The 13,043-nt window shown below is 42.9% G+C and overlaps 1 protein-coding gene across 1 annotated transcript; it reads right to left on the minus strand.

Moving 5' to 3' along the window:
- Positions 1–266: 266 nt before the first annotated feature.
- Positions 267–1,052, minus strand: LOC147896593 (uncharacterized). Its single transcript, XM_087381003.1, has 2 exons — positions 872–1,052; positions 267–792 (listed from the first exon to the last, which is right to left on the minus strand). Exons 1-2 carry the CDS (start codon positions 977–979, stop codon positions 433–435), a joined length of 468 nt encoding a protein of 155 aa, XP_087237129.1. The 5' UTR covers positions 980–1,052; the 3' UTR covers positions 267–432.
- Between the last annotated feature and the right edge of the window lie 11,991 nt (positions 1,053–13,043).

A 13,043-nucleotide genomic window follows, 5' to 3' on the forward strand; every position in this document is an offset into this window, starting at 1 on the left:
CAGGACCTAGTCCCTTTCTAGATGCATCCGTGCTTAAAAGAAAAAGTTTGGAGAAGTTGGGGACCTGAGTATTGCAAAGATTGTGAGCTTTTATTTCAGCTTGTTATATGCTGTTTGGCATGACTTTGAGTTGCATGTTTGGATATTGGTTTGGGGGATTTGAGCCAAACACAACTGTTTAAAAGTAAATGTACTCAGCTTTTCAGCCTTTGTCTCCCTTGCAAAAATAGTTTATTGAAGTTGGTTGCATATTAATGAGTACTTTCTCTGAAATAGGGACTTTGAAAATCCTCCCATCGATAGGAGCCCCCAGTGCTAACCAGGTGCACCGACCGTTCAAAGATAGCAGCACCATCCTTCCGAAGGTGATACAGGACTGAGAAAATTTCAGAATTCATATTTTGGGAACCTATTGCAACCATTGAAGAGGTATCACTCGTTGAACGGTCGATGTACCCCACAAGTTTCGCAAACCTGTATAAAGACCCCGTTACTAGAACGGCACGCATTGCACGTCCATTTCCTCTCGTCTTGCGTGCCACAGACGCGCCTTAATACAACGACGACACTCAATACCAGCCCCAACATACCGCACAGGAGCTGGTGCTTCCAGTCCAGGGCTGTTCCGGACATTCGATACCACAAGCCGATGAGAGCCGCAGAGGGGACCAATATAGAGGCGTAGCAAAAGAATCTGCGAGATCCGAAGGTGGAGGCCTTGATTACCAACAACGCGACGACAACTCCAGCGACATTCTTAACCACAGCGTCGTGGGCAGCGACGTGCAAGGCCTGTAGAGCAAAATGGGAAAGCGATGAGAAGATTGCAGCCGCAAAAACTGTAAAAAAGGAGGTGGGAGGCAAGAATTACCTGGCAGAGAGTGTGAGGAAGAGATCGGGGGAGCTGGGGGAGAGCGAAGGGGAGGAGGAGGGAGAAGAGGGCGAGCAGAGCAGCCATGGCGAGGGGAGCGAGCTCCATAGCTGATTGAATTGAGTTGCCACTTCGATGAATGCCCTTCTTCTTCTTCTTCTTTTGTAAACACTCTAAGTACAATCCGTGTGTGCACGCTCTAAGATCAAGTCGTGTGTACGGTTTGACAAGTTCCCCTTACCTCTATAGGTACTAATTTCTTTCAACGGGAGAGTTGGACCCAAGACGTTTATTAATGCAAGGTATTCAAGGTCCCATTGCTGCTCAATGTATATGTTTGTTTGGGGGACGCTTTGAACATTAATTCGTGTGCTGGTGCCTTCTCGAACAAGCCACCGAATCGCGAGAAACTTCTACGCCGGCCTTGTAAGAGGAAAAAGGCGGGGCGCAAGGGGCGGTAGAGTACATGGAGGGGGGCTGTGAAGCCCTCCCAATACAAGGAGGAAATCTTGTAATCCAAGCATCTGAAAAACCAAATTCATTAGTTGGCATAAAAATTTAATCAATTTGTGCTTTGTAAGTTTCCTTAACCTAGGGCCTAGGAAGCCCCCCCAGCCTCCCCCCCCACAACACCCAATCTAGCCAATTGGCCTTTAGATCTGGTCAAAGTGGATCATTTTTTTTCCAACCAGATCTCCTATGAATGGCTAACCTAGAGCATCCGATTTCTCCTAGAACTGCTCCTACTCCCTTCTCTTGATCAACAGTGTCAAATTTTCCCTCATTGAAAATTTGGGAAACTTATCCAAAACACCCAAAATTCTTCCAAAATCTCTCCCAAATTACCAATCCCATACACCCAAGCCCTCTACCAAGGTGAAAACTACTCTTCCTCTTCCTCCAAAGTGAGGTCTAAAGGGCCTCTTTCTCCTCTCGATATCCTCTACATTTCAACATGGTGAAGCCTTCCCCATCTCCTAAACCAAAGGTATCTCTTTAATCTTGTATTTGCCACAACTTGAAGGATGCTAATCATGGATGTTTTTCTCGAATCTATACTTTTATATTGATGTTAAATCTTGGCAAAACTTTATCAAGCTATTTTTTTAAGTTTCACTATATTGACAAAACATAGTAGGAATTTATATATTTTCTTTAGAATTTCTAAGTAATATATGTAAACCAGGGCGAAACTATTAAGATTTTTTCTTAAAAGTTTCAAATCTTGGCGAATGTCTCAAAATTTTATTTTTATTAGGGCATATAAGCTTTCGACACCGATATAAAAGTTTTGCTTCTTAACGAAACCAACATGAAAAAATCATTCATGATGCTAATGGTTTTTGGACTCCTCAAGAGTTCAGGATCATGTTCTAGGTTACAATGCAACCATCCACACACACACACACACACACACACACACACACACATAGACACAGACTCGAGAGATACATGGTGCACCTAGAGAGCTCTGCCTTGATTGTCTCTTCTCTTTCACAGAGCTTTCACATCCTTTTCACCCCTTTGTTGCCAACCGAGCTTGCAATCCATGCTGCGAAGCTTGAATTGTAGCAAGCTCACTCTTACATCCTTTTCACCCCCTAACTCACTTTTAACCATCGTTGCAAACTCTTTCTCCTAAATAAATATACTTAGTTTTGCTGGCTAAACTACAATGAAGAAAATTAGCAAGGCTAACTCCAAAAAAATAGATTTCTTCTCGAAAAAAAGAGAGAGAGGCTAGACTCGTAGCAATCCAAATTTTTGAGGATATAAGGAGGGCCAATTTCACCCTTATATGCCTCATATTAGTGATTATGAGCATGCACGAGCATGAGGATATAGTGGACCTCGAACTGTCATAAAATTGCCTACGTATTCAAAGCATATAGACTCACAACATTGACTTGGAACCCGTGATAGTGAAGGAAGCAACTCTACAAACCACCTCTCCTTTGCTCAAAACAAGACTTTTCCACCCAAAGAGTAGAGAATGGCACAATCACCAAAACCCCCCTTCCTATAGTAGGATAGTTAATAAAACCTTCAAACCCCAACTTGGACAACGTGAACTAGAATGGATCATCCTCACCACACTTATCTTACTGGAGCAAAATCACATCAGGTTTTATTGTCCTAATGATTGAAATGCACACTCTCTATTATGCCAGATTGTAGCAAACATAGATTCCAAGAAAGAAGCACCACTGTCAATCTTACACCACTAAGTATCCAGCTAGGCATCTGAGTTGTTGATTAGCAAAGGCTCTATATGCATCCCTAAAAAAATTAAACTAATTTTCTTTACCTTAACCTACACTCCAAGTCGAATCTTGATCCTTTTGGGCATAAACCTGGGGATATTAATGTTGAGATCAATGGAGCCAAGTACTTTCTTCGACTGTGGTGTCTCCTCTGGACTCCATCTTCTTGTGATAATCTTTGGGAATATCCACCTTTGCAACTTTAGCATGGATTCCTTTGGCTTGATCGCCCTTATTATTTGGTGGAACCTACTACAATCGGGGTGGAGCCGGCGGGTCTTCTTTATTCCATCAATCGGGCATTCCATTGAGGCCCAAGCAAGGAGACCAACATCTAAGATAGGAGCCTCAACAATATTAGATGACTCTAGAGACATACCAGCGGGATGCTTAGAAGGAGACTACATGTTAAGAACCACCTCTTTAGTTTTTCTCTTCCATCCTACCACATGCCATAGTTCTCCATCGTTTTGATTAGCCATGTAGTCCTTCTTCTACAATTCCAACACATGTTGAGATTCCCATTGCTGAGATGAAGCTTCATTGGGAAAAAGGACCTTTTTAACAGACTTTTCCTTCGAGTTAGCGACCGCATCCTCCTTATCTTCCAAAGCAAGCTTCATGTTTGCTAGCCTTCTTGGGCAGTTCCTGGAAAACTAAGAGGTGGCTTTACTAGTAGGCATTGGGAAACGTACCAAGCCACACCTATTGTGCAATAACCTTTCCATCAAAGAGCCGTACATCCACAAAATCTTGCATGTCTTGGATTCAATCCCAAAGGATCCAAGCTCTTCTAAGATTGGACTAAGAATTCGCGAGAGGAGGCACTAGGAGCACACATCCCAAGGGCAAAACAATCCGTTCAACTGAGTTTCCAAAGATTATTGGGAGATTTGGCAGATCCACCCATACTGAGCACTCATGAAAAAGGGACTCATTAATATTAAATGTGGGACTCCATGGAATGACCAATACTATCGACTTAGCAAATACAAAGGATCTACCAACCATCTCATGAGTTGACTAACTTTCAATTAGCACATATACAAATCACTACTAGAAATTATTGTAATGGCCTTTGTAATGTGAATGGCCCTTGTAATGTCTAGTGGAACCAAGTGGAATCCCAAAGGTCAAGAAAAAAAAGAGGGGTGGAGTGGTGCACCCATGGGCCAAACAAGGAACCCGTATGGCCCATCGGCACACCCAGTCTAGCCCTTTTTTCTTTCTTGACCTTTCAGATGCCACTTGGTCAACAAGAGCCATTACAAGGGTCATTTAGCATTACAAGGGCCATTTACAAGTGCGTCACCAAAACTTTTTTGATCTTGATAGAGAAAAAAAGGGGCTGGATTGGTGCATCCAAGGGCCAGATAGGGATTCCATTTGGCCCTTGGGCCCACCAATCCACCCCTTTTTTCCTCCCTCCCTTTAGGGTTGCAATCGGTCACAAAAGGTATGCACTACACATTACAAGAGCCTTGCTAGTGGCCATTTACATCTTCATAAAAACAAGTTATCTTGAGAGAGAGAAATTGTATAAAAGATTGCATAAAATCCCCAACGATTGCTTTCAACACATCTCTAACAAAAATGATTTTCATTGCTTCCAAAAATTTGGTAACATCATTTATAATAGACAATGTATATACAAGTGAAGATTTTTTCAATGATGGATCACTTATGTTTCGAATGGCAAGAGCTGTATCCTTATCCATAGTGGCCGTGACACCCTCTTTGCATGTATAAAACACACATTTGCATCATCCATAATAGTGATTGGTTGCACTTCTTCAACCTCTTGCAATGCTTCTAAGGCATCATCCATGTACTCTTGAAAAATCGCTTTCACCACATGGGAAAAAGGAGCCCTAGACATAAGCAATTCATTATGGGAGATTTGGGGTCAAAAATGGACTCAGAAGGAATGGATTAGGAAAATATATTAAGGACTAAGCAAGCTTAGGATGGGTCCCAAGGCTCTTACAAAGTGCACTTCCCAAGGCATGGGGGTGAGTCATTGTCCCCCAAAAAGTCCAAATTTACATTTCCCAAGACATGCTCTTTTAAGCCTCTCTGGGAGCGTCCCCATCCCCAAAAAGTGTCCCGCATTTGCCATGTCACCCAAAATTTGTTTTTTTTTGAAAAAATTCAAAACAACTTGCAAGCCCTCCCAAACTTTTCCCAAACCCATACCTATTGACCAAAACCACTTTTTGACCCCCAAGTCCATTTTTCTCTCACCTTATGCTTGATATCATCCCAAAACTCCATACCTATTGGCCTAAACCAATTTTCATCCCCCAAATTGAGTAGAAAGCCTCCTTAACCCATATCCATTCAACGAACACAATCTTCATCCCCATATCCATTCACCCAGACCATCTTCATTTCCCAAATCCATTGTCCTCTAACCTTGCTGGTATTTTGTAATACCTAGGGTTTCTCACACAGTGTTCTCATGGGTAGACACTCTCATCGGTACATGGGTAAGCCCCTTCCATATAGCACTAGACCACCTCTAGCTACAGTTATTCACATCACACAATTGATGATACACCATTTGTGACTCCAAAGATCTATGAGTGAAAAGAGAACCTATTTTGACCATTCATTGCCACAGAGTATGTACTAGTTTATGATGTAGACTTGAGCCTCATGGTCTTAAGAGATTAGACATAGATGTTTCACACATTAGCATAGTTCAGCCCAAAATTTCTGGTAGTTCACATTTGTTGGTAAGCCTTGAGCATGAGGCACATTTGATGGTAAGCCCTTAGCATGAGGTAGTCCCCTCTACATCAGTGCAATTTGATTCTAATGATGCAAAACCATCAATTTCATGCATGGATCTGACACCATCTTTTGCCACAAATTATAGAGATTCTCAGCAAGAGTTCACCGGTTATTCAGCAGGTAAGTCCTCAGTACAAGGCACTTACATATTTTACAGCATGCAAGGCTATATGCCACATTGCATTCAGCTCTTCAGGTGATTCCATTCCAACATCCATCACTGATGCTTTCACCTCTAACACAAAACATACATTGGGGTAGTTTCCATTAGCAGCTCGAATCGGCACATTAGTCTTTGGACATTCCACATCGGCTCAGTCATGCCACATTGCACCACCCTTGATCCACCTCTTTTGATCAGTAGATCATTCCTCAGCATGAGGACATTTATGCATTGGTGCAATCCTACCCTGGTGTAGTGGACATCATCAGGTTCAGTCGTATTGCAACCTAGGGAACCTCAGTGTTTCAACATGCACTTATGGCTATTGTATATAGTCCATACTTGATCCAAATTAGTGGTTGGAACTAGGACTTCAGATTAGTACCTACATTAGAATTTGGCACCTCATTCACCTTAGGGACATCTTATGCATTTTCAATGATATTTTAGGTTTCTAGGCCTTTATTATATCATCTCTCTAATGATGAGTCTATGTCGATAGATGTTTAGCTATGCACACATCAAATGACCTTCAGCTCATGACAATTGAGAATACAAGTTTGATAGGTTGCTGTAACTTGTCAGTTTTACAGGTCTTTCTTCAATAGAGTTGAGTATCATACTTGAACCTTCGGCCCCAAATTTTCAGCCCCTGGATCACTCTGTCCACACCGACTATGTAGTCTTCTATGATCTTGCATCATACAATAGAGATTATAGTTCTACTACAGCATACCTTACATATTGTTGTCAATTCTTTTGGGTTAGTGACACCCTTGTTTTGTCACAATATACCACATTCTTTCTCCATAGCTACATGTTGAGATATCAAGCTCTACCCCCGATACATCTCCTGGATGACTATCATTTATGTCACCGCCTATGTTAGTTTTACTCGTGGTGTAGTTAGACTACCACGTATGTTTTTGGTTTGGGTTCACATATGAACCACGTATTCTAGGTTTTGACATATAGGGTATTTCCCTCTTCTATTGTATTGTTGTTGTGTGCAAAAGTGAAGAAAGGCTTCACCCTCCAACCTTGTGTCCTCTCTCTTTTGTGTGTTGTGAAGAAAGCTGCACTTGAGTCTCCTATCTCTCTCCCTTATTCTTTACATGGTATCAGAGCCTTGTTCGTGGTAAGGAGCTCAAGAAAGCAAGCCAAGTTTGTGGTGTCCTGGTAAGAGGACCAGTGTAGCTTTCCTATTTCGAGTTTGGGAGCAAATCTCTGCAGGTAGCACAGCCAGAAGTGCAGGAGTGCACTGTTTCAGATTGAGAGGCCCTTCGCGGTGTGGCGAGAGGCCGTTTGAGGCCATTTTGAAGGCCCGTTTTGAGGCCGTTTCGGGGCCCGTTTTGAAGGCGGAAGTTCTTCGCAGGCACTCAGAAAAAGGCCCTGTTTTTCACTGTGCGACCACTGCGCGGCTAGTCGGTGGAAAGGTGCCACAGAAATTGCATCGTATGCCTGTGTGCAGAGATATTGGGAGTTGCAGACTCATGCCTGTTGCCTGTTGATGCAAAATCGTCACTAGGAAGTGACTGTGTGGTGAAATACCACTTTCGTCAGTGTTGCAGATCTGCCCCTGTGAGGCTTTTTGCAGAAGTTTTGCTATTTGCCCTTGTGAGGCATTTGCTGTGTTTACAGGTTGCTGTTGCAATTCGTGATTTGTAAAATGTTTGAGAATCTGTCTACCATTGTCAGTGAGAAGCTTGACAAGAACAAGTTCCAAGCATGGAAGTTCAGGATGACAAACTTCCTTATGGGAAAGGGAGTTTGGGAGTACATCAGTGGTGAAACTGCAGAACCAGTGTTGGGTGCTGCTCCCACTCCTGCTGAATTGAAGGCCTTTGAAGAATGGCATGAAAAAGCCAGAAAATGCATGTATTGGCTGTCTGTTAGCATTTCAGATTCTATGATTGTGCATATACAGGATGTAGAGACACCTAAGGAGGCATGGGATACATTGGTGAAGCTGTATAGCACAAATACCAAAGCACGAAAGATGTAGCTAAAGCAGGAGTTGCATAATGTGCAAAGGAAAAATATGAATATAAATGAGTATTCCTTGAAGGTGAAAGGCCTTGCAGATTCTCTTGCCTCCATTGGAGCACCTGTTGATGATGAGGACTTAGTGTCCGTGACCTTGAATGGTCTTGGGAAAGATTATGCACAGTTTCGGACATCCATTGGAGTCCGTGAAACATTTCCTGATTTTCAGGAACTTATTGCTCTCTTGCTGAGTGAAGAGCAAAGGAATGGTGGTTCAGCCACCTCAACTTCTCAAGAGACTGCTTTCTACTCGAATACAGGTAGAGGCAGGGGTAGAGGAAGAGGCCGTTTTGGTGGCCGTGTAGGAAATCAGAACCAACAGCAACAACAGGAAAACCAGTCCTATGGAGGAGGACGTGGTAGTTCTAGAGGCAGGGGGAGCCAAAGAGGCCGTGGTTCATGGCAAAGGAACCAGCAAGTAAATAGCAGCACAGAATGCTATTATTGTGGAAAGCCTGGACACAAGGAGAATACATGCTATAAAAAACAGAATGACATCAAAAGTGGGAAGTTGCAGCAAAGCAACTATGCATCATCAAGTGGGCATGGTGACGACAGAAATGAGCACCTTTTTGTGATGCAGCATATGGTTAACTCCATGTCAGGAGATGTTGCACCTTGCAATGATGTTTAGTATGTTGATTCAGGGCCTCTAACCACATGACCAGTCATGGTGAGTGGTTTCATGATGTTAGAAATTTGGATAAGCCAGGTTATGTTGAAACAGGTGATGATACTGCGCACCCAATTACGCAGGTTGGTAAAGTGCCATTGGCTATGCAGGATGGCAAAACGAAGTACTTGGCAGATGTACTTCATGTTCCAAAAATCACTAAGAACCTGGTTTCAGTTGGCCAGATGGTTGAGCAAGGTCTGCAGGTTAGATTTAATCCTGATGGATGCTTTGTTGAGGACTTGAAAAACAAGTGCCGCTTGGTTGCGAAAGGCAACAAAAATGGCAGAATGTTCACCTTGGATGTTGATATGCCTGAGGTGAAAGCTGCTATGTTTGCGCATGGGAGAGGTGTCATTGTAGATATTGAGATATGGCACAAGCGCATTGGGCACGTGAATATACAAAGGCTGCAATCTATGCAAACGAAAAACATTGTTGCAGGTTTGCCTAAATTCAGAGTTGAGGGAATGCAAAAGGTATGTGAAGCATGCCAAATGGGTAAGCAGGCCAGACATGCATTTCCCAAAAATGCTAAGGTGAGCAGAAGACCTTTGGAAGTGATCCATTCAGATGTTTGGACAACCAAAGCTGCTTCTATTGGTGGATGCCATTATTATGTGACGTTTATTGATGACTACACTAGGAAGGTGTGGATTTATTTTATGAAGCACAAAAGTGAAGTGTTCAGCCATTTCAAGGCTTTTAAGGCCATGGTTGAAAAAGAGAAAGGTGTGCATATTAAAGTGCTAAGATCTGATGGAGGGGGAGAGTACTTTTCAGAAGAATTTTGTGAATATCTGAAAGAACAGGGAATTCAAAGGAAGTACTCATGCAGGTCTACCCCTCAGCAGAATGGGGTTGCAGAAAGGAAGAACAGGCATATTGCAGAAGTAGGACGGGCGATCCTAAATGAGAAAAACATGCCTGATTATTTTTGGGCTGAAGCAGTAGCAACTGCTGTTTATATTATGAACAGAACTCCCACTGCAGCCGTCCATGGCATGACGCCTGAAGAAATGTAGCCAAAAACTAGATATTTCTCACTTGAAGGTATTTGGTTGCATAGCTTATGTTCATGTTCCTGATGAGAAGAGAACAAAGCTGGATCCAAAGGCAGAAAAATGCATCTTTATTGGATATGCTCTGCACTAGAAAGGGTATCGCTGTTATAACCCTTCCACCCGCAAAATGCAAGTGAGCAGAGATGTTGTTTTTGATGAAATGAGCAGCTGGTATGCACCAACTGTTATGGTAGGAGATGCAGATGCAGGAAATGGGAATGCTGCAATAAATGCAGAGCAGCAATGTCAAGCCTTGAGTGGACCCAGAGAGTCCTCTACTAGTGGATCTAATGCATGGACAGGGAGATTGAGATCTAGTGAATCGTCACATGGCAGCCCTGATAGTGTTGTGCAGGTATCACATAAGGGAAAAGAAAAAGTAGACCATGCTCCAGTGTTTGATGTGTCTGCTGGTAGCTCTCATGTTGATGGAGAGTCAAGCGGCTCTGAAATGAGCCTTGATGAGGAACTTGGGATTCCTTCTGTTGTTACACCTGGTGCAAGGAAAAGCAGGCATGATTTAAAGACGCCTGCAACTGATCCAGTTGTACGGAGGTCCACTCGTATTAAGTATCCAGGCTGAGATATGATGGGTATACAGCACATCACTATGCTTATATGGTCAAGGTTCTAGAGGAGCCAGAGCCCACATGTTTTGAGGATGCAGCAGGGCATAAAAATTGGGAAGCAGCTATGGATGAAGAGATGGCTGCCTTGGATGCAAACCACACTTGGGATTTGATGCCTTTGCCTCATGATAAGAAGGCTATTGGTTGCAAGTGGGTTTACAAAGTAAAGCACAATGCTGATGGGTCTGTTAGCAGGTACAAGGTAAGATTGGTTGCCAAAGGTTTTGCGCAGACATATGGAATTGACTATGAGGAAACTTTCAGCCCAGTTGCAAGGATGGCAACCGTGAGAGCAGTAATTGCTATGGCTGCTGCAAAGGGATGGTCTTTGCATCAGATGGATGTGAAAAATGCCTTCTTGCATGGTGATTTGCAGGAAGAGGTTTATATGATGCAGCCAGAAGGTTATGAGGATAATTCACACCCCGATTTTGTATGCAGGTTGCGCAAAGCCTTGTATGGCTTAAAACAGGGGCCGAGGGCATGGTCAGACAAGATAGGGCAATATCTTGTCACTATTGGATTTCAGATTTCCAATTCAGATTTTTCACTTTATGTGAAAAGGACAAACAGAGGGATTGTGCTTATAGTCATCTATGTTGATGACTTGATTATTACAGGTGATAGTGATGCAGACATTAATGAAGTGAAGCTGCTGTTGAAGCAGAAATTTGAGATGAAGGATTTGGGAGAGCTGCGTTACTTCTTGGGCATTGAGGTTATTAGATCCCCGAGTCGGATATGGCTGTTGCAAAGGCAATACGGTTTGGACATGCTGTCCAAATATGGGATGACAGGCTCTAAGCCTATTTCTGTTCCATTGGAGCAGAATGTGAAGCTCAATGCAGAGACAGGTGAGCTTCTTGAAGATATTACTATGTACAGGCGCATGGTAGGTAGCTTGATTTACATGACTATAACCAGACCAGATTTGAGCTATGCTGTGGGGCTGGTGAGTCAGTTTATGCAGGCACCGAGGAAGCCACATTTGGATGCGGCTAGGCGCATACTGCGGTATGTGAAGTCCACATTGCATTATGGACTGTTTTATGAAGCTGGGTGTGCATTACAGGTACATGGATACACGGATGCTGACTGGGCTGGTAGTGTCTCAGACAGGAGATCTACCAGTGGTTTTATGTTTTCCCTTGGGAGTGGTGCCATCAGTTGGAGCAGCAAGAAGTAGCCAACAGTTGCCTTGTCGAGCACAGAGGCTGAGTACAGGGGTGCAGCAATGGCTGCATGTGAGGTAGCTTGGTTACGGAAGCTACTTGCAGATATGGGACAGTCAGTTCATGCAGCAGTTGTCATTCATTGTGACAACATTAGCAGCATCATGCTTGCTAATAACCCAGCATGCTAGAACGAAGCACATTGAGGTGCATTATCACTTTGTGAGAGAGAAGGTTCTAGCTGGTGAGATTGATCTTGTCTATGTCAGCACTGAGGAGCAGGTGGCTGATATCTTTACGAAGGCATTGGGTACCGAGAAGCTTCGCAGATTTAGGAGCTTGCTTGGTGTACGTGAGATGGATTTGAGCTTGAGGGGGAGTGTTGAGATATCAAGCTCTACCCCCGATACATCTCTTGGATGACTATCATTTATGTCACCGCCTATGTTAGTTTTACTCGTGGTGTAGTTAGACTACCACGTATGTTTTTGGTTTGGGTTCACATATGAACCACGTATTCTAGGTTTTGACATATAGGGTATTTCCCTCTTCTATTGTATTGTTGTTGTGTGCAAAAGTGAAGAAAGGCTTCACCCTCCAACCTTGTGTCCTCTCTCTTTTGTGTGTTTTGAAGAAAGCTGCACTTGAGTCTCCTATCTCTCTCCCTTATTCTTTACACTACATTGACTAGCTTCACATCTAGATGTCTCTTCTACAGAGTGGTTGTATACTCCACGGTGACTTATCACATGTTCGGCAGCCATACATGCAATCATCTTTCAATCAACCAGTCTTTGATCTACGCGGACTTTACTTTTTGTATATTTCCTTTCTCTTCCCTTCAGCCTATCATATTGGTTTTACTCCCAAAAACTAAGGATGACCCTTAACTTAAGAGGGGGAAATGCACATCTTGTATAGGATCTATTAAGTTGTATGCATTGTGCAAGCTTTTGCTAGGTAGTCATAGTGCTCACACATGCACATCCTACTCTGATTCTTTCTAGTTTTCTTTTTCAGATTTGGATGCTATCATATGCACCAAACAAAATCAAAAAAGATCTTGCACATGCAACCTCTACTTATCTAGTGCAATAGGAGGTGTTGAGGATAGTGTAAATTGCACTATCTGGATAGGGTTCATATGGAAAACCCTAGCCCTAATCAGCCTAAGGGTTCTCATGTATATATTTATGACTATGTTTAATACAACATAGTCTACATGTAGCTATTTCCTATGCACTAATCTCTCTCTCTCTCTCTCTCTCTCTCTCTCTCTATCTATCTATCTATCTATCTATCTATCTATCTATCTCTATCTCTATCTCTATCTCTATCTCTATCTCTATCTCTATCTCTATGTCT

Source organism: Dipteris shenzhenensis, chromosome 11 (genome assembly GCF_047967505.1).
Source record: "Dipteris shenzhenensis isolate YYH24624 ecotype China chromosome 11, Dip_SZ_1.0, whole genome shotgun sequence".
NCBI lineage: Eukaryota > Viridiplantae > Streptophyta > Polypodiopsida > Gleicheniales > Dipteridaceae > Dipteris > Dipteris shenzhenensis.

Coding starts and splice junctions, on each gene's coding strand:
- LOC147896593 (XM_087381003.1), bottom strand. CDS start 979: ATGGAGCTCGCTCCCCTCGCCATGGCTGCTCTGCTCGCCCTCTTCTCC. Junction 793..871: donor TTCCTCACACTCTCTGCCAG/GTAATTCTTGCC, acceptor TTTGCTCTACAG/GCCTTGCACGTCGCTGCCCA.